Source organism: Mastigoproctus giganteus, chromosome 14, assembly GCF_048544385.1.
Source record: "Mastigoproctus giganteus isolate SK-2022 chromosome 14, ASM4854438v1, whole genome shotgun sequence".
Taxonomy (NCBI): Eukaryota; Metazoa; Arthropoda; class Arachnida; order Uropygi; family Thelyphonidae; genus Mastigoproctus; species Mastigoproctus giganteus.
This window is the reverse complement of record NC_143588.1, coordinates 68,118,178-68,143,867: the sequence shown is the minus strand read 5'-3', so window position 1 is coordinate 68,143,867 and position 25,690 is coordinate 68,118,178. Positions and strand designations below refer to the sequence as shown.

Genomic DNA, 25,690 nt, shown 5'->3' with positions numbered 1-25,690 from the left:
GTCCAAAGGCTCCAGAATGGCTTTGCCCAGGACTGAACACCAACTTCCTCCTCACAGAACATGGGCCCTTTAAAGGTAAGCTCCACAGTATGGGTATTATTGAGGAAAGTCACTGCCCCTATGGCGAGATAGAAACCTGGAAGCACGTTATCCATGAGTCCGAATTATATGAAGACCTAAGAGGAGAACTCATCACGAGAATAAGATACACTTCCATAAACCAAGAATACCGCCTACTTGACTCCAAGGAGGAATTTGATGCCCTCAGCAAATTTGCACAGGCATTATTCAGTAAACGAAAAACAATGATAATAATTTATCAAGAAACGCACTAAGAGACAAACATCAGATGTGATGTTGCGACACCTGGACATAACTATTGAGATGGGTGATCCCCTAATTATAGCAATCGAACAAGGAGTACGCTAAACAGACAAAACTGACACCCGGATATGACTGGAAGACTAATGATTCCCCAATCCCCAAAGACAGCGAATCAACGAGGAATACTTTAAAAAGACTCATCAGATCTGACGAATAGCCATATGGCTAACTGGACTGGACTGGATACCCTTGTCTCAGCCTGCTTTCTTTCCCCCTCCCTGGCAGGCGTTTGACAGCCCTGCTGTCTCTTTCCCATCCTGCCGCCCCCACTCTTCCCTCTGGCAGGGCATGGGCAGAGGGAAGAGTGGGACCTCCCAGTCTTCTGTCTTCCCACCCACTACTTTCTCCTTACACAAAGTAAATTTCTTTCCCCACAGGCCCAAATTTAAATACACCAAAATTATTGCCCGACTTATTAGGCTTCTAGAACACGTTTTTAGTGAATAACCCCACGCACTGCTAAAATCAACAACCGCATTTTGAAGAAACCGGGATCTAGTTTTTTTTTTATTATTTATAAATCAGGTCCAAGCCACTGAAATCTCAGGAAAGTAGGTGGCAGGACAGCCCAGAGGTACTATACAAAATACTGGTAACACCCAGCTGGCATCCCCGTCGGCGAGGTGTGGTAACGTCGGGTCACATCTGGGGCCCGGCGGCTAACAGGGCGGAAGAACAAGGAGCACAAGACACTACACAGTACAAATCCCACACACTTTTGAAATCTCGGGCTTGTCCGATACAACGGACACAACGGCGGACATAGGGGACACCCTGGAAACCGCCAGTAAACTACAAAAAATACTTTGAACTTTGAACAACGGACACAGGCGGAGATGGGAGAATCCCCAGGTGGCGCTAGAACCCAAACACACCTCATACTTCGTGAGCCATGTATTGGAAGCAATTTTATCTATGTGATCTTGATGGAGATCATTGTAGTGTCTGTCATGGAGTGTCTTCTCTACCCATCTTTCTAGTCTCCAACTTTTCAGCCGACCCCTCTGCCTAAGGCCCGAACGCGAGTGACTTTTTTTCCTGCGCCACACTCGATGCAGTATGAATAATATTTCTCTGTGACATCATCCATCTGTGGACGTGGACTTGTTTATCTTCGGATTATGTCCAGTGGTTTATTTTAAGTCATTTCAGTTCTCGAGACTGACTCCAGATGGCGCCACTATCTACCTCAGCCGTTACTCCGACCTTGGGGTAACAAGTCCAATGGGGTAACTTTCGCGATGTTTTTTTTTTTTTTTTATCACCATTTAATGTTATTATTATTATATCGGCCTCCCAGTGTAATAGAGCCGCGTTCGCTTCGACCAAGGCGGGATTCGAATCCGTGTCCATCAGGCTGGTAGTCCAGTGTCTTAACCACTGGGCCGTCGCACCCCTTTTTTATTATTAATATTATTAATAATAAAAAATCGCCAAGAAAGAGGACATTGATGATATTCAGCTCAGGACCTTGGGTGTACCAAGCCCATACTCACCAGATATGAGCTCTTCGATTGGCGCAACAAATAAACGGATAGTTCTTTATTTGTTTAAAACTTATTTCGCACACAGGAGCAAGAATACCTTTGCTTGGGCCTGGGAGAATATGTATATATTGTAGTGTTTGTAAATTGTGTGTGTTTTGTGATATTTGGAGTGTGTAAAAGGCGAACATCACGGAGCGGAAACCTATGATCGCAACGACTGACTCATCAAACGCCTGAAAATCCTTCAGAAGTTTCAAATTGCAATAAATCTTCATTGGTTGTCGTCGAGAACCGAACTACAGTATATGCTGTAATACCTTTCAAAATTGGGAGCAAACTAAAGAACCATCTGTGGGTGTGTTATTATTATTATTTTCCCGTGTTAGCATTAGTATTAGCAAAGGCACATGATGCAAGAAAGCAAGCTTATATAGCATCAGACAGAAAAAAAAAAAAAAAAAACTTATTTCACCCGTCTACTCGCTCCAAATGTTTGTCAATTTCTGCCTTGAATCTATTTAAGCTATCAACTTCTACAACGACAGATGGAAGTTTGTTCCAGCAATCAACCACCCGCTGGCTAAAGGCAAACTTCCGTACATCAATCCTACAACCGTCTTTCCTCAATTTGAATTTATGCCCTCTCAGGGATTATTCTGAGAATCCCAGGGCTCACATCTGGTGAGTATGGGCTTGGCACACCCAGGGTTTTGAGCTGGATATAATCATTCTTCTTTTTCTTGGTGATTTCCTTGTAGTTCTCTCTCTCTCTCTCTCTGGGTAATTTGGAATTTTTTTTTTTTTGTTGGTCCAGCATAAGCCTAAGGCTTCCTTATACCATATGGCTAATGATAATGATAATAACGAATCAGCTGATTATTCTGTGTTGCCATCTATCGTTGTTTCGCGAAATCTTTGTTTTTGTACTGTATTTTTGTCACATGTTTTTATTGTGATAATGAATCGATATGGTTTGTGCAGATGCCTACTGTAAATTATTAAAATTTTATCGTGTTTTCTTCATTTCCATTGAATATTTTTACACAAGGTATGTCCTAAAATTTACCTCATATTGAGCTTTTTTGTATTTCAAAGGATATTTATTTTGTGTGACCTTTATTATTATCTTTTACTATGAGTTTATTTATTTTTTAAATCATATACAGAAAAGAAAAGAAAAGAAAAGAAAAGAAAAAAAAAACTTCAGTACCAGAATTGAGAGCAGGTTTGTTGCAAACTACAACAAGGTGTTTAACTGTAAATAAATAAACAAGAAACAAATAAACAATTCCAAAATAAAGACTCGAAAAAATAAAATAAATAGTTAAATGATTTGGATAAGAATTTGACTTCAGAAACAAAACAAAAAAAGAAAAAAAAAGTTAAAATTACTTCACGTTAAAGTAACAGTATTTTCATTTTGTCTGCGACCCGCCTTTATACTGTCGGGGCATTTCTTTGGACAATATTTCTGAATTATAATTATTGAGCTATACAAACCATGATCTGCCTTTTATTCATATATACTCAATATATTATGTTATGATTAATATGCCATTAAAGCTTGCTTGCTTTTGTTTCTGTCAGGCTCTTGAACACAGCAAATCTGAATCTCCCATAAAAGTATTAAGTTTACGAGGAACCATTAGATTGATGAAAATGTGATTCAACTGATATGCAAGATTTCATAAATTGTAAATGGTTTAATGTTGAATTATGTTTTAAGTAAGTGAATGGTACAAAGGCGTTTGTTGAAGCAGTGTTAAATATTGTGAAAAGGAGAAAATAAAGAAAATACCTTTAGTTGCTTCTAGTTTGTCAACTTTTGAACATATGCATTTTGTTGTCTAATGTAAAAATTCTTCTTTCGATTTGTTATGAAATGCAGGCCCAGTACTTCTGTGTATCTAAATTAAGACAGGAACTTCTAATGTTTTTGAAAAAAATTATACTAAAGTGAGATCCCCAATTTTGACCAAGGATCTCCCAACTTTCAAACTATAACACAAAATAATATAGACGTGTGCTTATTTAATGATATGGGTCAAAGCAATACTTATATTAAGCCTTTGTTTTCTTGTCATAGCCATACGTCGACAATTTGTCACTGGTAATGATGGAAGAAACAAAGTGTCAGTACATAGCAGCACGTTGACAAAGATCTTGACATGTGAAAACTTGCTGCTCTCTGAGTTTTTTCATGTCAGAATCTTTATCAACATGCAAAAACTCCGGCTCACATCTGGTGAGTATGGGCTTGGCACACCCAGGGTCCTCAGCTGGATATCATCATTCTTCTCTTTCTTGGTGATTCCCTTTCTCTCTCTCTCTCTCTCTCTCTCTCTCTCAGGGTGACTCAGAAATTTTTTTTTGGCTGGTGCAGCATAAGTCTCAGGCTTCCTTGCACCATATGACTCATAATAATAATAACTCACTGCTCTCTGTGATCATTAGTAAGGATGCAAGACACAAATTTAGCTTAAACACATTGCATTCCCAAATATTTTGTTAAAATTGAATGACATGCCCCATAAGAAATATCAGTTTTAGTAGCATCTTTGTTGATAGTTAAACATTGATCACTCCGATCAGGTCACAAACACGAACAATGGATCATTAGATTTTGAAGTACAGCCAGAGCAAGGATCATTTTCTGCAGATAAGTGTACTTATTTAAACTCTGTGAACCACAGAAAATCCTTCAAAACAACACAACATATTCTCTGAAAGCTGTTTTTAATATTTCATCGGTTCTGTTACACTTTTCTTTAATTTGAAATAAAATTTGAAGCAAAATTGCTGCTCAGTAAAATCACTCATTTTAAAATGTGACACAGAACACACAGAACATCTATTCAACATATGCTGATTCAGACAGACTGGAGATAAAGGGGCAATTTATGCATTACTGAGTCTAGATGAGTCACCAAATGCGTGAAAAGTTGCAAATTGCAACAATGTTGCAATTGATTATGAAATTTCAAGATACAAAATTTCGGGGACTGACTAAAAGTCATTTCCTTGAACTTTTTAATCGCACCTCACTTCTATATGTATATGTACTGTGTGTGTATTAAAACACAAGTGCAGTATATAAATTAAAAACGTATTAGCAGAATGATAAGCAAGGAAAAAAGCGTATGTACCCAAAAAAAAAAAAAGCTATTTTCACATTACCTGCCCATCCCCTTTATTAATGTCTAGCTTTCTTTCTTAAATTTATTTCAAATTACCCACTTCCATAACAACAAATGTAAATTTCTTCCAACAGTTACCTGTTTGCTGGCTGAAAGTAAATATCCACACATAACCCCGGGGGCTCACATCTGGTGAGTATGGGCTTGGCACACCCAGGGTCCTGAGCTGGATATCATCATTCTTCTCTTTCTTGGTGATTCCCTTCTACTTCTCTCTCTCTCTCTCTCTCTCTCTCTGGGTAATTCAGAGTTTTTTTTTTTTTTTGCCTGGCGCAGCATAAGCCTCAGGCTTCCTTGCACCATATGGCTAATAATAATAATAACATTTATCCTATAACCATCCTTCCTCAATTTAAATTTATGCACTCTCATGTGTAATGCTTGAGCAAGAGAAAGGATTCCATAAACATGAGCTTACTCATTCCATTCAAAGCTTTAAACACCTCAGTCAGCCACACAATTTGTATATTAATCTGGCATTAATGATACCCATATGCAGTGCCTTGTATTTCTCAATGTTAAACTTCAGCACTGGCCACTTTTCAGCATATCTGCCTAATTTTTCTAGGTCTTGTAGCATACACTGATTGCTGTCATTAAACATTCTGCCAACCTTCATATCATCTGAAAACTTAAACATTAAGCTTGATATCGCTTCATCAGTATCATTAATAAGTATATAAAACAATAATGGGTCAAGCACTGCAATCTGGGGGATTCCACTGATAACATTAGTCGAAGAAAAGCAGTACCCGTTGATAACCATTTCTGTCTTCTCCCATTTATCCTTTTATCCATAGCATTAACTTGCCCTTAATGTCATGCTGCTCCAATTTATACTCAGTCTTTTATGTGCAACAGTTTCAAAAGCTTTTTTGAAAACTAAGTGTATAAAGTCAGAATTATTTTTTGTATCCAGTTCCTTTGTTATTGCATTGTATTATCCAATCAGATTGGGCAGATAATATTGTCCTTAAAAAAAATCATACTGTGACTAAGTATAACTGAATTCCTGTCTAGATGGTCCTGAATTACTTCTTTTACCGGTAACTCAATTATTTTACCTGGAACAGAAGTTAAGCTAACAAGTTTGTAATTACTCATGTCACCTTTTGATCTCCCTTTGTTAATTGGGAATATATTTGCACATCTCCAGTCCATAGGGACCTCCCCTGAATCTAAAGATGCTCTCATAATTATGGCTAAGGTTTGTGTACGTACCTCCTTTGCTGCCTCCTTTATTCATATTTGGATAGATCTCCTTTATTGGATAGATCCCATCCTTTATTCAATTTCTCTTCTGCTTTCCTCTCAGTTATCACAAAATCATTTAGTTCTCTGTTATATTTTGATGAACTTCTGTCATTCCACTCTCTAAAAAACTCCTCATTCATGAATGTAGATGCAGAATACCTATTTAGTTTGTCAGCAACCTGAGTAGGATCACCAACAGTTAAACTATTGACATCAAGTGGACCAATGTGATTCAATCTATTCCTCTTGATGTTAATATAACAGCATGGTTTTGTTAAGGGGAAGTCTTGCCTGACCAATTTGATTGGATACTATGATGCAGTCACAAAAGAACTGGATGGAGGGAATAACTTTGATATTATATACTTGGATCTTAGAAAGGCTTTTGATACTGTTGCACATGAAGACTGCTGCACAAATTGGAGCAGTTTGGCACTGGGGTCAAATTGCTGCTATGGATAAAGGGGTGGTTGAGGGGGAGAAGACAGAGTGGTAATCAATGGACACTGCTCATCGTGGACTAATGTTATTAGTGGAGTCCCTCAGGGTTCAGTGTTGGGTCCATTATTGTTTTCTGTATTTATAAATAATATTGATGATGGTATATCAAGCTTACTGTCCAAGTTTGCAGACGATACAAAAGTTGGCAGGGTTGTTAAGGACACTACTGACGCTATGCTGCTGAAACAGGATCTGGAAAGGTTGAGCAGATGGGCTGAGAGGTGGCAAATGAAGTTTAACATTGACAAATGTAAAGTACTACATATGGGAAACAGCAACCCCAGAGCAATGTATCAACTCTGTGGTACTACACTGACAGTGGTAAAGAATGAAAAGGACCTAGGGGTAATTGTGCAGGCAGATATGAAGTTCTCTGAGCAGTGCAGACGGGCTGCAAGAGTAGCTCATGGTGTCTTATCAATGAAATACAGAAATTTTTCTAGCAGGGATAAGGAGGTGATTATTCCCTTGTATAAGGCAATGGTCAGGCCACACCTTGGGTACTGTATACAGGTCTGGAGGCCTCATTTCAAGAAGGATGTAGAGCTGCTGGAACGAGTACAGAGAAGGGCAACAAGGTTAGTGAATGGAGCAAAGGGTTGCTCTTACGAAGAAAGGCTTAAGTTTTGCAAATTACAGTGTCTGGAGACTAGGCATCGGCGAGGTGATCTGATAGAGGTGTATAAAGTCTTGAATGGTTTGAGCATGCTCAATGCCGATGGGATTCTGCCTTGTGCTGAGAATAATCACCTGAGAGGGCATAAATTCAAACTGAGGAAAGAGAGATGTAGGATAGATGTGCGGAAATTTGCCTTTAGCCAGCGGGTAGTTGGTTGGTGGAACAGACTTCTATCACTTGTTGTGGAAGTTGATAGCCTAAATAAATTTAAGGGTCAGCTGGATAGGTATTTCGAACGAACGGAGGGGTGAAGTGGAAGTTTTTTTTTTTTTTTTTCTGGCTGATGCTGCACAAGCTTGCTTTCTTGCATCATATACCTCTACTAATGGTAATAAGCAGCTTTTGCTGTTTTTCTTTGCATTCTTTGCCAAAGACATCTCATAATTGGCCTTAGTTTGCCTAACCTCCTTCGTGACTTGATTACAGACTAGTTTATATCTACCATAGGCATTTTTCTTCTCTGCTACAAGTCACATTAGTTCATTTGACATCCAGTTAGGTCTAAGCCTCGAACAATATCTCTTAGTGATTCTAAAATTTATCAATTTTCAACTCACTGGCTAAAAGGATAAATTATTGGTTATAATTAAATTGCATGGATAAAGTAGAAATTAAGTCAGACATGTACAAGGAGGGTTAAGATTTTAGTAAGAAGGCCAGAAATTTAAAAATGAAGAATTTACATGGGATGTTTTAAAACAATAATGTACATTAATACCATAAAGAATTAAAAGGGATAACTTATCACACCAATATTTATGGTCATCTTTAGAAAACCACAGACATCATAATCAACCTGAGACATAGTGTCTCAAACCTCCATACCAATGTAGATACTAAAAGGCTATAGTTGATTAGCAAATGGCTAGCAAAAGAATTTAGCATGTCATCAATATACAAGAGGAGGGTAGTTCCAAAGCTATATGAATGATAATAGATTTTATTTTATTAGATGTGACTATAAAAAGTGTACCAGAAAACTTATCTATGTGATTATGCTTGCTCACTTAGCCCAGCGAGTTGTAGACTGTACATCCAATTGGTTTCCATCCTTGCCATGGAGGCAGGCCAGAACTATTTAGCAATCCTTTAAAGTAGCATACTGATCTTTTCAAGATCGTATATTATACCAGTGTATATATGATCCCTGTAACATATTGATCTTTTCAAGAATATATATACCAGTGTATTCTACCCTCTGGACACAGGGTCTGAGGGAGGGGAGGATCACTTAGGCAGCACGATGAGCCACCATTTGAGAGAAATGAAAAAAAATGGTTAAACTATTTTTTATACTTCTTTTTAGTTTTAATAGCCAATACAACCCCTTCCCCTCACAGAATTCACAGAATTGTCCTCTTCCTTACCAATGTAATATATATATATATTTATATTCTTTTTTTTTTGTTTTCCTAAATAAATTTAGATTCCTTCCACAGAATGAAAACTTTAATCTCTCTCTCTCAACAGGGACATGGTATTGATTTCTAGCAGGTTGAATGTTTATGCTTGTGGATAGCAACTGGTTGTCCTTAGTAACAGAAATAACATTATTTTCTGAAGGTAGCTCTGAAAAGAATCAAGTTGTAAGCTGTTTAAATGTAAAGTATTGAGGTAAGTTGCTTGCATTTCTTAAAATTAAATTTTACTGTTTTTGTAGAAACATTTACTTATATCTTGCTTTATGTTGCAAGACATTAGAAACCCTCTTTCTCTAATGTATCTTTTGCTTTAAATTTTTCATTTCAGTATTGACAAACCTTCTCCTATATTTGTAAGAAAAGATTTTTCTTCATCTGTATATTTTTATGTTATCTATTCATGCCTACTAGATTACCTACCTAGTAATCTATTCATGCTTTGTTTCAGGTTGTAAAATTGTCCTTTGATACAATAGCCCTTATTATAATCTGCCTGATTAATTATTTTTGAAATGTTGCTGCTTTATTATTATTATGCTGCTTTTGCTGCTTTTGCAATTAAATTGTACTTTTAACTATACATATAACCACTTAGGTTACGGAACATAAATAATTAGTAAAAATAAATAATTACTACATAACTTGATACGGAAGTTATATAAAGGGACTTCGTAGATAACACTCGTTACTGAAACGCGATACAGCATATCCGGCATTCGATAGCATTAGCTTTATATAGTATAGTGCCTAATATAATATTGTCAATTAATCAGTAGATCTATTAATCTTGTTAAACTTCATTGTCAATTAAATTGTTCTTTTAACTATATATATATATAACGACTTAGAGTACAAACGTAACAAATAATTAACACATACTTGATACTGAAGTTATATAAAGGGAACTCGTAGATAACACTCGATACTGAAAAATAAATATAGCATTATAACTGTGTTAAGATACAAGTTTAAGGTTTTAATTTTGTTCTGAAATTGTAATTTTACTGACATTTAAATCGAAATCATCACTCTGACCAGAGCAGCAAAGCAAAAGGCTCAAGCTAATGGGAGTGCTGTGACTCAGGGGAGAACTGAGGGGGGGAAGTTGCCCTCTGAATCACAGCCTTTTAAGATGCACTGTTTGCTTGATGTTTGCGGAGCAATCGGGTACGGGACATGATACTGCCATGGGGGATGTCTTTGTGTGTGCACGATGCAAGGAGTGCAAGGAAATTAGGCGACAACTCGGTGTTGTTATGGGCCTATATGAGACCTTGAAGGACAGGGTGGATGCCCTCGAAGGAAATAAATTGAGGGGCCCATCAAGCTCTCAGCTGCCCACATCAACGCCAGAGCTTGCACTTGGTCATCTTGCAACACAGAGGCAGCCCCCAAGGCAGAATGCGCTGGTCCCACAGGAACTAGTAGTTGTTGGTGACTCTATTGTCAGGGAAACGGGGAACATGCTTTGTAAAAAGGATAGGTGGAACAGGACCAGGGTATGTCTGCCAGGGGCAAGGGTTGATGACGTTGTAGAGCAGATATCATCTTTTAAGGGCACAAAAGGTGATATAGTTGTACACGTTGGCACTAATGACATTAAGAGTAGGAGACCAGCGGAATTACTTAACAAGTACAGGTCACTGTTGAAAAAAAGCCGTGAAGTAGGGTTAAATTTGAAAGTTATATATTTATAACTGCAATTCTGCCCAGACATGATAGGAGGGAGTATATGATGAGAGCCTTGTCGATCAATTCGGCCCTGGAAAGATTGTGCAAGGCTCAAGGGGTAGAATTTTTTTCAGCCTGGAATGTACTTGTTAACAGGAGAGATTGCTTCTACAGGGATGGGATACACTTAAATAGAAAGGGTGCAAGAATATTTGCTGATGCTATCGAGGCAGTGTTAGGTGGGTCGGAAAACTGCTAGCTTGGGGGGAGACAAAGACTAATGGATTAACAGTAGCCACTGGCAGAGGTGAAAGAGATTCTTGCACTGCTTCTATTGGAATGAGCAGAAGCCTGAAAAACAAGATGCAGGATATTTCAGAGACTGCTGGAAGTCATTGTGATACAAGTAAACACATGGGTTGTGTTAGGGTAGCTAAGAATAGAAACAAGTGCAGGTATACTTGCGTGTACACCAATGCTAGGAGTTTAGTAAATAAATTTGATGAATTTGAGGTATTGCTCAAAACATCAAAGGCAGATATTGTTGGGATATCAGAGACGTGGTGTCACACAGATATAAGGAATGCAGAACTGGAATTTGGGGAGTACAATGTGTATAGAAAGGATAGACAGGACAGGAGGGGAGGAGGGGTTATGCTATTAGTTAAAAAACACATAAAATCCAAGGAAGTGAAGCCAGTCGACATTGATGGACAGGGCAGTGTCGAGTCAGTTTGGTGTGACATAAGCATAGGTAAATCAAAATTGAGAGTAGGAGTGTGCTATAGGCCTAATGACTCTGATGAGTATAATAAGATACTGTACAGGGAAATAGAATGGGCCAGTAAATCAGAGAGTCTTATAATGGGGGATTTTAATTTCCCAGATATTGACTGGAATTTGTGGGTTGGTCACTCACACACTAGCAGGGCTTTTGTGAATTTATTGGATGATTGTTTTCTACACCAGCATGTTCGGGAGGCAACTAGAGGGAGTAATACTCTTGATCTGATTATCAGTAGTGATTCTTCATGCATTAGGAATCTGCAGATAAAGGAACCACTGGGTGGCAGTAATCACAGTGTGCTGAAGTGGGATTTACTCAAGGAGGTAACTACCATCAGAGGCAAAGGGAAGGGTTTTTGCTTTCGTAAAGTGACTATGATGGTCTGAGACAGTATTTAAATTCTATACAGTGGGACCAACTGATGATGTTACCAACAGCAAATTCAAAATGGGAAGCATTCAAGGAACTAATCTTGGAAGCTACCAGGCTTTACATACCAACCAAGAAATTTTGTTCAAGGTTCAGGCCTAAATGGTTGTCAGATGAACTAATGAGACATATGGCAGAGAAGAAAAATGCATGGGATACATGCAAATTAATGGGTGACATGGAAGCCTATGATAGATATAAGTTGGTCTGTAACCAAGTTACAAAGGAGATTAGGCAGGCAAAGGCAGATTATGAGAAATCCTTGGCAAAGGACGCAAAGAAAAACAGAAAAGAGTTCTTTACCTATTTAAACTCAAGAAGGAAAGGGATGAATCAGATTGGTCCACTGGATGTTGATGGTTCAACAGTTGAGGATCCTGCTCAGGTGGCTAACAATCTAAATGAGTATTTTGCATCTACATTCACACATGAGGAGTTATTCAGGAAGGGGAATGTCGTAGGTGAAGTAAACATTGGCAGTGAGCTAGATTATTTTCTAATAACTGAGAGGAAAGTGGAGGAGAAATTGCTGAGGATAAACATAAAAAAGGCACCAGGGGTGGATGGGATCTATCCAGTTATATTAAAGGAGGCAGCAAAGGAAGTAAGCAAACCCCTAGCCATAATTATGAGAGCTTCTTTGGACTCAGGGGAGGTACCCATGGACTGGAGATGTGCAAATGTAACCCCAATTCACAAAGGAGGATCAAAGGCTGACACAAGTAATTATAGACCTGTTAGTTTAACTTCGGTTCCAGGAAAATTAATGGAGGCACTGGTTAAAGAAGCACTGCAGGATCATCTGGACAAGAATTCAGTTATAGCTCAGACACAGCATGGTTTTGTTAAGGGCAGGTCTTGTCTGACCAATTTGATTGGATACTATGATGTAGTCACAAAAGAACTGGATGCAGGGAATAACTTTGATATTATATATTTGGATCTTAGAAAGGCTTTTGATACTGTTGCGCATGGAAGACTGCTGCACAAATTGGAGAAGTGTGGCATTGGAGGCAAATTGCTGCTATGGATAAAGGGATGGTTGAGTGGCAGAAGACAGAGAGTGGTAATCAATGGACACTGCTCAACGTGGACTAATGTTATTAGTGGAGTTCCTCAGGGTTCAGTGTTGGGTCCATTGTTGTTTTCTGTATTTATAAATGATATTGATGATGGTGTATCAGGCTTAATGTCCAAGTTTGCAGACGATACCAAGGTTGGCAGGGTTGTTAAGGACACTACTGATACTATGCTGCTGCAACAGGATCTGGAAAGGTTGAGCAGATGGGCTGAGAGGTGGCAAATGAAGTTTAACATTGACAAATGTAAAGTACTACATATGGGAAACAGTAACCCCAGATCAACGTATCAACTCTGTGGTACTACGCTGACAGTGGTAGAGAATGAAAAGGACCTGGAGGTAATTGTGCAGGCAGATATGAAGTTCTCTGAGCAGTGCAGATGAGCTGCAAGAGTAGCTCATGGCGTCTTGTCAATGATATACAGGAATTTTTCTAGCAGGGATAAGGATGTGATTATTCCCTTGTATAAGGCATTGGTCAGGCCACACCTTGAGTACTGTATACAGGTCTGGAGGCCTCATTTCAAGAAGGATGTAGAGCTGCTGGAACGAGTACAGAGAAGGGCAACAAGATTAGTGAATGGAGCAAAGGGTTGCTCTTACGAAGAAAGGCTTAAGTTTTGCAAATTACAGAGCCTGGAGACTAGGCATCGGCGAGGTGATCTGATAGAGGTGTATAAGGCTTTGAATGGCTTGAGCATGCTCAATGCCGATGGGATTCTTCCTCTTGCTCAGAATAATCACCTGAGAGGGCATAAATTCAAATTGAGGAAGGACGGATGTCGGATAGATGTGCGGAAATTTGCCTTTAGCCAGCGGGCAGTTGGTTTGTGGAATAGACTCCCATCGCTTGTTGTTGAAGTTGATAGCCTAAATAAATTTAAGGCTCAGCTGGACAGGTATTTAGAACGAACGGAGGGGTGAAATGGGAGTAGTGGTTGTTTTTTTTTTTTTTTTTTTTCTGGCTGATGCTGAATAAGCTTGCTTTCTTGCATCATATGCCTCTACTAATGCTAATGCTAATGCTAACGAGCACTGCTACCTGTCTTGTTATGCAGTTCATCACTGTTGATATAAAAATGAAATATTGAAATGAAAGAAGTATAAATTTTTTCGAGGTGTATCAAAGCACATACCTGGATGTTTTTAGTATAGCGCAGCTTTTTATTAAATATGTTTTTGAAGTTTCTAAGCAGAAATTTTTATTCAAGAAAAATATGTAGGATGGGATAAAGAGAAAATTTCATTTGAATGTTTCTAGTGATCTGTGACTCTTAACTCTATATATTAATAACCGTCAGATCTTTAATTTTAAAATTTTAGCGCAAACATAATTATTTACAAATTTATTTTTTTAGAATTTTGAAATGTCTGTGGAAGGTGCTACTTGCATACAAGTCCTGGAAGGGCATTCTAGTGATGTCACATGTTGTGACTTTTCAGGATCGCTTTTAGCATCTTGTTCAAATGATAAAACAGTTCGCCTGTGGAATCTTAATGAAGATGGAAAGTATACAGAATTATCATTTTCACCTCTCATTGAACATACCTATGGTGTTAATTGTGCTAGATTTTCACCATTTGGCACTGTGGTAGCATCCTGTTCAACTGATGGAATTGTGATATTCTGGAGTGTTCAAGTAAGTCCTATAATGCTTATTTCAATGTTGACTATTTGTAATGGAAATATGCAGAATACATGACTGACCGTTCTCTAATTCATTTGTCCAAAGTTTTGTAATATTTATTCTTAGTCAGGAAAATTATTTGCAAATAAAATTTTTCTTATGTTCAAATGATTTCTAAATATATATTGGTGTCTTTTGATAAAAATGAAATGGTGGTAGTGGTATGTATATGCTATAGTAATAGCCATATAGTGCAAGGAAGCCACAGGTTTTTTGCTGTACTGGCTAGGGGGGAAAAAACATGAGTAGATAAGAAAATACAAATTATTTGCTTCCCTCCTCACATAGATAACTATTATCCATTTGATCTTTGAATTTATTCAAATTGTCAGCCTCAACTACCTGTGAAGGCAACTTGTTCCAGCAATCAGTGACTTGCTGGCTAAAAGAAAACTTTACTACAATCTAGTCTAAACTTCTTCCCCTGTAATCTGAATTTATGCTCTTGTGTTCTGGAGTTCTCTATAACAGTAAAAATTCTGCCTTCATTCATTTTCTTCATTTACTAACCCCTCTCAGAGTCTTATAAACCTCAATCAGGTCACCTCTGAGCTGTCTGGTTGCCAAGCTCTGTAGCCCACATATACAGAGTCTTTCCTCTTATGGTTGCCCTTTTGCCGATCTCACCATGCATGTTGCCCGTCTTTGAACCCTTTCAAGAAGCTCAATGTCTTTTTTCAGATGAGGTCTATATATTTGAACACAGTATTCCAAATGTGGTCTTACAATTGCTCGGATAATGCTCGATAAATCATTGGTAGGACACCACGGGCTTTCCTGGCTGCCTGTTTACACTGTCAGAAAACTTCATATCTGCCTGTATTATAACTCTCAGATCCCTTTCTTTCTCTACTCTTTATAATTCAACCCCAACAAGCATGTAATTTATTTTGGGGTTGCTATTCCCCAAGTGCATTTTGCTGCATTAAAACAAAGCTGCCACTTTTCTGACAGTTCTTGCAGCCTGTTCAAGTCATCCCGAAGGAGTGCTTCAGGATGACGTAAAGATTTGTAGAGGACTTCTCTACAAATCTTTACATCATCTGCAGATTTTGACATCAAGCCTTCTATCCAGTGTCCTAACTAGAAAAAGTGGACCCCAATGCAAAGTTCAGTGTGGGCCCACTGAAAATATTGAGTAATACTATACTCAGTAATAATGACCCCCAATAAGTGTGCCCCTATTTGACCAAAGTCAAATAGGGGCCCACTTATAAGTTACTCAAAAGTCACAAATCCTTAAAAATTGCCCTGGAAGCAGCAGCTATGCTAATACCACTTCACCTCTATTCACTGCAGTTTTGCTTGTGTTCTGCAGCTTGCTAACAATAAACATTCTTCATGTGAAAAAAATTATTGTTTGTAGACAGTAAATTTTATTATAAACATAACTAAAAAACTTATATTTTTACTCAGTTAAATTTTTTTGTTTTGGGCAGGATGGCAGTGGGCCCCTTTCAGTTGCAGGCCCCATTGTACTGCATTGGCATAGTTATGCCACTGCTTCTATCCCATCACCGATATCATTTATGAAAATCACTTCAACCGCTTGGCCTCCGAGTGGCACTGCTCCTGCCTCCCCGTGGCGGGGCCGGTAATCTGGGGGAAAAGTTATCCCCCAGGGCTAAAAGGAGCAACAATGGATAAAAATGACTCTCCAGCTCTAGAGCCTTCAAACTCAAGGCTAGATAAACCAAATGATGAAGACCTGAACCAACCAAAAAAGCTCCGAAGAGAAGTGCAGTGCAATGAAATGCCAAACTTTCTGGTGATACACTCTCTCTCCAACCAACCTGTTGGCAAATTATCACCATTCGTCATCCAAAGATTTTTGGAATCGATTGCTGGAACACTAAAAATGGTTAAACAACTGCAATCCGGAGACCTATTAATTGAAACAGCCAACTCTAAACATTCCGAGTGGCTGCTCAAAACAACGATATTCGGTGGCCTGCCAGTATCTATTACTCCACACAACACCTTAAATTCCTCGAAAGGCATTATAACCAAATGGGACCTACTTACAATATCTGAAGAGGAATTAGTTCAAGAACTGAGTAATCAAAAAGTAATCAACGCCAAACGCATAATGACTAAAAAAGATGGAAATCTCGTCCCAATTAGGTCAATCATTTTAACATTCAGTACCCCAGATTTGCCATCCTTAGTAAAAGCTGGCTATTTAAACTGCTGAATTCGGGCTTATATCCCTAATCCCATTCGTTGTTTTAAATGCCAAAAATATGGACATTCCCAACAAGCATGCAGAGGAGAAGCTATTTGTCCTATTTGTGGTTCCAAGGAACATACACAAGCAGACTGTTCAGTATCAAGTCCCATTTGCCCCAACTGCCAAGAAAGTCACCCAGCATTTTCAAAATCCTGTGAAATGTGGAAAACAGGGAAGAAAATTCAAAAATATAAAATTGAACACAAAGTCACATACCCTGAGGCACGCAGACAGGTTATGTTGACCATGCCCAGTCATTCATATGCATCTCACACTCGAAGCTTTAATTCAACAGCAGTACAAACAGATGTATCAATACCCCCCCCCCAGCACATCTATGGCTAATTGGGTTAAAAATACATCATCTAACTCAGGAAAAGACACACATCAAACTAAAACCAGTGAATTGACCAACACTCCAATCAGCATCCCAACTGATACTCGGACAGTCTCGCATGACAAAGAAAAATTAAAAACTACTAAAGACATCAAGAAACCTTAGTCATCCACCAATAGTATGGAAGTAGATGTACACTCAGATCTTGAAGAACCCATACTAGAACTTCATGCAAAGGACACTATGGATCCTGGACGCCCCAGCTTCCCAAAAAAAGACCGGAAAAAGTGCTCAAACAAAAAACAGTCTGATGAATCATCCTCAACTAAACCTAAATGAACCACAGTATCTTACAATGGAATTGCAGAGGTTTTCGTTGCAACACTGACGATAATCAATATCTAATTAACCGATATTCTCCAGTTGCCTTCTGTCTACAGGAAACTTACCTGACCTCAAAAATTTCTCCTTTGATAAAGAACTGTTGCCTTTATCGAAGAGATCGAAATACCGCTAATGCTGCCCATGGTGGTGTAGCAATCCTAGTAAACTCAAAGATCCCAACTAAACATATCCCACTCCAAACTGAAATAGAAGCTGTTGCTGTTAGTATAACTCTCCATAGTGCAATAACACTTGTCTCAATCTACCTACCACCAAACCGTACTTACTCTTTAAAAGATCTTGAAGATCTCTTCATACAGATACCTCCACCTCTCTGTATATTAGGGGACTTTAACGGGCACCACCCATTATGGGGCTCTCCTAAATTGGATAGACGGAGCCGACTAATTGAAAGCTTTTTAGAGGCACTAAATCTCACTATACTCAATACTGGTGCACCAACATACATACAGCTCCCAGCAGGACACACTTCAGCAATAGATCTCTCAATTTGTTCACCAGTATTAGTCCCAACCATAGAGTGGCATGTAATAAACGATCCCACGGGCAGTGACCACTTCCCAATAGTATGCAACTTCCTGGAAGCAAAGACTCTTTCAATTCAACCCTGCAGAAAGTGGAAATTTGTCCGAGCAGACTGAGCAAAATTTCAATCATCAATCGACCTTGATGAGGAAAAAATCCGCCTCCAGCATATTGATGATGTGACAGATTACATCACGTCACATCTTCTAAATGTGGCTAAAGACACAATACCACTATCAAATCCCCCGGGCCGAAAGCATTATAATTACTGGCAGAATGACAAATGCACCACAGCAAAGAGAGCAAAAAATAAAGCCTGGAATTTGTTTCGGCAATGTCCGAGCACAGTCAATCTCATTAATTATAAGAAATTAAGGGCAAAAGCATGCTTCATACAAAAGCAAGCAAAGAAAGAATCCTGGACCCGTTTTGCATCCAGTTTTCACAGAAATACTGATCCCAAAATAATATGGAAAAAAATTAGACAGCTGTCTGGTAAGTTTTCTACCATACCTTCTCCAATCCTCTCCTGGAATGGGAAAGATCTCTCTAATCCTGTAGATATAGCTAATGCTTTAGGCAATACTTTTGCCGAAATCTCAGCAACATCAGCCTATACTACCTCATTCCAAAGAATTAAAAACACTAAAGAAAAGCATGCTATTCATTTTCAAACTGCCCGTCTTCTCCCATATAACAAACCTCTGCAATATTCTGAACTTTTACATGTCATTAAAACCGCCTGCAATGGTGCTGCCGGGCCAGATGGGATTTATTATATCATGCTACAACATCTTGATGACAAAGCTTTGCACTGCCTCCTGGTCTTTTACAATTGCATATTTTTAGAAAATGTTTTTCCAGCTTCTTGGCATCACTCAACAATTTTGGCATTCCTGAAGCCTGGAAAAGATCCATCCAACCCCAATAGCTATAGACCCATATCTCTCTCAAGCTGCCTCAGCAAAATTCTTGAGAAAATTATCCACAGAAGACTCATCTGGATCATTGAATCGGAACAGCTAATGAGCCATTGTCAATATGGCTTTTGTCAAAACAGGTCATGCTTAGATCTTATGGTCAAGGCTGAATTTGCCATCCTTTCTTGTCAAACACGAACATCTAGTAATGGTTTCAATAGACATAGAGAAGGCTTTTGATATCACCTGGCGGTATGGTATACTTAGTGATCTTTACCTTCTCGTACGAGGCAACCTTCCTATATTTGTACAGAACTTCTTACATACTAGATCATTTCAAGTTCAATATCAACATGCCCTTTCCGCAATTTTCATCTAGGAAGAAGGTGTTCCACAGGGATCAGTACTGAGTGCCACTCTTTTTGCTCTGAGAATAGATTCCAACACTAAGCAGCTTCCAAATACAGTTGAGACTTACCTTTATGCAGATGACCTTTCCATCAAATTGAGAGTAGGAGTGTGCTATAGGCCTAATGACTCTGATGAGTATAATAAGAAACTGTTCGGAGAAATAGAGTGGGCCAGTAAATCAGAGAGTCTTATAATGGGGGATTTTAATTTCCCAGATATTGACTGGAAATTGGGGGCTGGTCACTCACACAGTAGCAAGGCTTTTGTGGATTTATTGGATGATTGTTTTCTACATCAGCATGTTCGGGAGGCAACTAGAGGGATTAATACTCTTGATTTGATTATCAATAGTGATTCTTCATCCATTAAGAATCTGCAGATAAATGAACCACTAGGTGGCAGTGATCACAGTGTTCTGAAGTGGGAGTTACTCAAAGAGGTAACTACCATTAGGGGTAAAGGGAAGGGGTATTGCTTTCGTAAAGGCGACTACAATGGACTGAGACAGTATTTAAATTCTATACAGTGGGATCAACTGATGATATTGCCAACAGCAAATTCAAAATGGGAAGCATTCAAAGAACTTATCTTGGAAGCTACTAGGCTTTACATACCAACTAAGAAATATTGTTCAAGGTTTAGGCCTAAATGGATGTCAGATGAACTAATGAGGCATATGGCAGAGAAGAAAAATGCATGGGATACATACAAATTAACATGTGACACAGACGCCTATGATAGATACAAGTTGATCTGTAACCAAGTTACAAAGGAGGTTAGGCAGGCGAAGGCAGATTACGAGAGATCCTTGGCAAGGGATGCGAAGAAAAACAGCAAAGAGTTCTTTACTTATGTAAACTCTAGAAGGAAGGGGATGAATCAGATTGGTCCACTTGATATCGATGGGTCAACTGTTGATGACCCTGCTCAGGTAGCTAACAAACTAAATGAATATTTTGCATCGACATTCACACATGAGGAGTTATTCAGCGAGGGGAATGCCAGAGGTATATTCAACTCTAGCGGTAAGCTAGAGAATCTTGTAATAACTGAGAGCAAAGTGGAGGAGAAATTGTTGAAGATAAACACAAGAAAGGCACCTGGGGTGGATGGGATCTATCCAGTTATATTAAAGGAGGCAGCAAAGGAAGTAAGCAAACCCTTAGCCATAATTAATTAGCCATAATTATGAGAGCTTCCTTGGACTCAGGGGAGGTACCCATGGACTGGAGATGTGCAAATGTGACCCCAATTCACAAAGGAGGATCAAAAGCTGACACAAGTAATTATAGACCTGTGAGTTTAACTTCTGTTCCCGGAAAATTAATGGAGGCACTGGTTAAAGAAGCACTGCAGGATCATCTAGACAAGACTTCAGTTATAGCTAGGACACAGCATGGTTTTGTTAAGGGGAAGTCTTGCCTGACCAATTTGATTGGATACTATGATGCAGTCACAAAAGAACTGGATGCAGGGAATAACTTTGATATTATATACTTGGATCTTAGAAAGGCTTTTGATACTGTTGCACATGGAAGACTGCTGCACAAATTGGAGCAGTGTGGCATTGGAGGCAAATTGCTGCTATGGATAAAGGGGTGGTTGAGGGGGAGAAGACAGAGAGTGGTAATCAATGGACACTGCTCATCGTGGACTAACGTTATTAGTGGAGTCCCTCAGGGTTCAGTATTGGGTCCTTTATTGTTTTCTGTATTTATAAATGATATTGATGATGGTATATCAGGCTTAATGTCCAAGTTTGCAGACGATACGAAGGTTGGCAGGGTTGTCAAGGACACTACTGACACTATGCTGCGGCAACAGGATTTGGAAAGGTTGAGCAGATGGGCTTCGAGGTGGCAAATGAAGTTTAACATTGACAAATGTAAAGTACTACATATGGGAAACAGCAACCCCAGAGCAACGTATCAACTCTGTGGTACTACACTGACAGTGGTAGAGAATGAAAGGGACCTGGGGGTGGTTGTGCAGGCAGATATGAAGTTCTCTGAGCAGTGCAGACGGGCTGCAAGAGTAGCTCATGGTGTATTGTCAATGATATATAGGAATTTTTCTAGCAGGGATAAGGAGGTGATTATTCCCTTATATAAGGCAATGGTCAAGCCACACCTAGAGTACTGTATACAGGCCCGGAGGCCTCATTTAAAGAAGGATGTAGAGCTGCTGGAACGAGTACAGAGAAGGGCAACAAGATTGGTGAATGGGACAAAGGGGTGCTCTTATGAAGAAAGGCTTAAGTTTTGCGAATTACAGTGTCTGGAAACTAGGCACCAGCGAGGTGATCTGATAGAGGTGTACAAAGCCTTGAATGGTTTGAGCATGCTCAATGCTGATGGGATTCTTCCTCTTGCTCAGAATAATCACCTGAGAGGGCATAAATTCAAATTGAGGAAAGACAGATGTAGGATAGATGTGCGGAAATTTGCCTTTAGCCAGCGGGTGGTTGGTAGGTGGAACAGACTTCCATCCCTTGTCGTGGAAGTTGATAGCCTAAATAAGTTTAAGGCTCAGCTGGACAGGTATTTCGAACGAACAGAGGGGTGAAGTGGAAGTGGTTATTTTTTATTTATTTATGTTACTTTTTTTTTTTTTTGCCTGATGCTGCATAAGCTTGCTTTCTTGCATCAAATGCCTCTACTAATGCTAATGCTAATCTCCTGTCATTCTCAAAACATGAGGTCTATTGAAAGACAGCTGCAGATATCACTTAATAAAATTCAACAATGGGCGAGCCTCAACGGCTATCGGCTCTCGCAGCAGAAAACAGTTGCTGTCCATTTCTGTAGACAACGCAAACTTCATCCAGATCCTGAACTTCAAATTTTAACGTCTTTGTCCCGGTCACCAGCAACATCAGATTTCTAGGATTAATCCTTGACAACAAGTTAAATTTCCTAGATCATATTAAAAATGTACGGACTTCAGGTCTAAAAAAGTTAAACATACTCAGAGCTTTATCTGCCCAAACGTGGGGTGCAGATCGTACCTCCCTTCTTCGGTTATACAGGGCATTAATCAGATCCCGTCTCGATTATGGTGCTCCAATCTGTGATTCTGCCAGAAAGAGTGCATTACGCTGGCTTGATCCCATTCAGCACAGTGCTTTGAGAATTGCAATTGTTGCATTCAGAACTTCGCCAGCACATAGTCTCTACATTGATGCTTACGAGCCCCACTAACTTTACACTGGAAAACACTGTTACTGAAATATGCTGTCAAAATACAAAGTTATGCCTCTTGTCCCATTCAGTCATACCTTTTCAACCCACCATTAGAAATCCTATACAGAAACAAACCTAGCATAGTAAAACCAGCTGGTCTTCGCCTTCTTGAATTGGTGCAAGTTTGGAATATTTCCATCCATTCCGTAAAGCAGGTAGCAACCTATACTCAACCACCATGGACTCCTCCTCCTCTTCCAACCTGTGACACTTACCTCTGTCAATGGAGAAAGAATACTTTGCAAGCATCAAATGTCAACCAAATTCATGCAGTTCACACTCAAAGATATACTGATTTCTCCCCAATTTATACAGATGGCTCTAAATCTAATTCAAATGTTGGAGCAGCTGCAGTGTTTCCGAATACAATTGTATCAGTTTCCCTTCCATCAGAATTTAGTATATTTTCTGCTGAATTATATGCAATCAAACTAGCTTTAGAAAATCTCTTTAGATGAAATCGGAAGCTTATTAGTGCAAATTAAAGAATGCAACCAACTGGTCACTTTTTGCTGGATTCCAGCCCATTCCGGTATTTTAGGCAATGAACTGGCCGATAAAGCTGCAAAAAATCCAACTACCTTAGATTTAACCAACATCCCTGTTCCAGCATCAGATTATGCACTAGCCGTTCATTCTGCTTGCCTATCACAATGGACAGCACTCTTGCACTCTCAGACTAACAATAAACTCTTTCAATTTAAACATAATCCGAAAATTTGGCACTCCAGTATCCGTACATCGAGACGAGAAGAAGTAGTCCTTTCAAGGGCAAGAATAGGATATACCCATCTGACCCACCTTCATTTACTCACAGGAGATGATCCACCACAATGTACACATTGTTCTAACAATTTGACTGTAAAACATATTCTTATTGGATGCCTCTATTATAAACAAGCCAGAACTTCATCCTTGATCTCACTGGTTAATCTTCATAAACCAATAACTCTTGAAAATCTCATTGGTGATAAGGCAAATATTTCTGAATTTTTTGACTTTCTCAGGCAAACTGGGCTTTTTAATTATTTCTGATTTCAGATTTTCTTCTGATTTATGGAAAACTCATGTTTTAATATAATAAGTGAATAGGCACATTATAGCCTTAGCAGCTTATGTGCCATTAAGCCTCCAGAACAACAACATTTATGAAAATCAGAAACAACAGTGGTCCAAGAACTGATCATTGGGATCCCACTTCTGATTTATACCAATCTGAAGAATATCAATTAATCACAACTCTCTGCCTTCAGTCTTGCAGCCACCCAGCAATCCATCTTAGAATTTTTCCAGTAATTCCGACATGTTCCAGCTTATACAATAACCTCTCATGAGGAACTGAGTCAAATGCCTTGCTAAAATCCACTATGTCAAAATAGCTTACTAAGTTAGCTAAACATGATTTTCCCTTAACAAAACCATGTGTTATTCAGAATGCCAAAACTATCTAAATGTCCCTGAATTTCATTCTTAATCACTGCTTCTAAGATTTTTCCTATCACTGAACTAACCAGTCTGTAGTTACCAACCTCACTCTTAGAACAACTTTTATGTATTGGTGATACTTTGGCACTTCTCCAATCCAAAGGAATCCCTCCCAAGTCCCAAGATTACCCTCATAATTAACTTTAATTGCTCAATATACTCTCTGGCAGCATTCCTCAAAATTATTGGGTATATGCCATTAATTCCAGGAGCCTTACTTGCCTCTATACTCGAAAGTTTTTCTAATAAACAGTCATCTGTAATTTCACTAATCACTAATTTCATATGATTCATCTTCATTTACACAGCCTCTTAAGCATGAAGGGTCTTTCTTCAGTAAAGACAGATGCAAAGTACTTTTTCTCTTCATCTACAGTATCAGTTGGGTTGTCCAAGACTTTCTCATGCTCGGCGCACGAGAGTCCATTCTCATTCCGTTTTTGCTTCCTTGTATTCACATACATGAAAAATTTCTTCTCCCCATTCTTTGCTTTCTTAGCCAGTGCTTTCTTATACACTGCCTTGCCTCTAATGTTATCTGTGGTTCTATTACAAATTAAATTGTAGCTATTGTAGGCTTCAGTACTCCTCATCTCTCTACCTGTCCCATGCTGTCTTTCTCTGCTCTGTTTGACTGGCCAGCTCTGCATTCATCCATTTTGGCATCCTCCTCCTGCAATATTTTCTTAATGGTATGCTTTCATGGCTTCTGTGATTTAAGTGTTTAAAGATATTCCATAATTCAAGTGTACTCACCCTCACCCTGCAATCCACACAATTAATAGATGCCATATTGTGCCTTAAACTGGCTAAGATATCTCTTCTGAAATTAAAACCCATACCTTTACCTTTAACTACTGCAACATCTTTCTTCATCTCCCAACTGATGACTGCATGATCACTACCTGCCAATGGTTCTTGTATTTTAAGCCCTGTGATGTCATCTAATTCATGATTCTGATTCATAATTCATGATATGAGGTCAAGGATATTCTCACCCCTAGTATCTCTGACATGCTGGTACAAATAATCATCTAGTTTATTTAAAAAAATTTTACCCCAAGGTGAGTTTCTCTCCCTCATATTCCAAACAATATGTGGCAGATTGAAGTCACCCATAATAAGACATTCATGCTTGCTTCTGGAGTTAAGAAGAAAAATACAAAATATCTTTCTATATGTTATCTGTTGTATTTTTCTTATTTTCTTTTTGTAGTGAGGGTCAACATTTATTTATAGGTTTGCACATGTATTATGAAGTCCTTTCTTATTCCTGCTGTAGTTGCACCAACTTGTGAGCAGTTCTGTTGTAGTATTTCCTGGCATTAACAATTTCATTTTTTTTTTTTTTTTTTTTTTTTTCTTTTCCCTTTAGCATTTTCCTTTGTTTGTTCAATATGTTTAATTACTGCATGATTGCAGGTAGCAGTAGCACCCCAAAACATAAACCTGTTGTTGTAGAAAAATTCCTATGTGGAATTTTGTTCCAAACCACAACAGGTATAAAGTGTTAGTTGTAATTGTTATATTAGTTGATTACACCATATATGTAATCA

The 25,690-nt window shown here is 38.7% G+C and overlaps 1 protein-coding gene across 2 annotated transcripts in view; it reads left to right on the top strand.

Moving 5' to 3' along the window:
* The first annotated feature begins 2,816 nt into the window (after positions 1–2,816).
* The window catches only part of LOC150075197 (WD repeat, SAM and U-box domain-containing protein 1-like), a 157,289-nt gene continuing 134,415 nt past the window's right edge, over positions 2,817–25,690 (top strand). For both annotated transcript variants that reach the window (XM_090388648.1, XM_090388647.1), the window contains exons 1-3: positions 2,817–2,919; positions 8,973–9,116; positions 14,250–14,531. In XM_090388648.1, the coding sequence (XP_090244774.1) occupies positions 14,259–14,531 (273 nt within the window). In that variant the 5' untranslated portion in view covers positions 2,817–2,919; positions 8,973–9,116; positions 14,250–14,258. The remainder of the gene's footprint in view (positions 2,920–8,972; positions 9,117–14,249; positions 14,532–25,690) is intronic.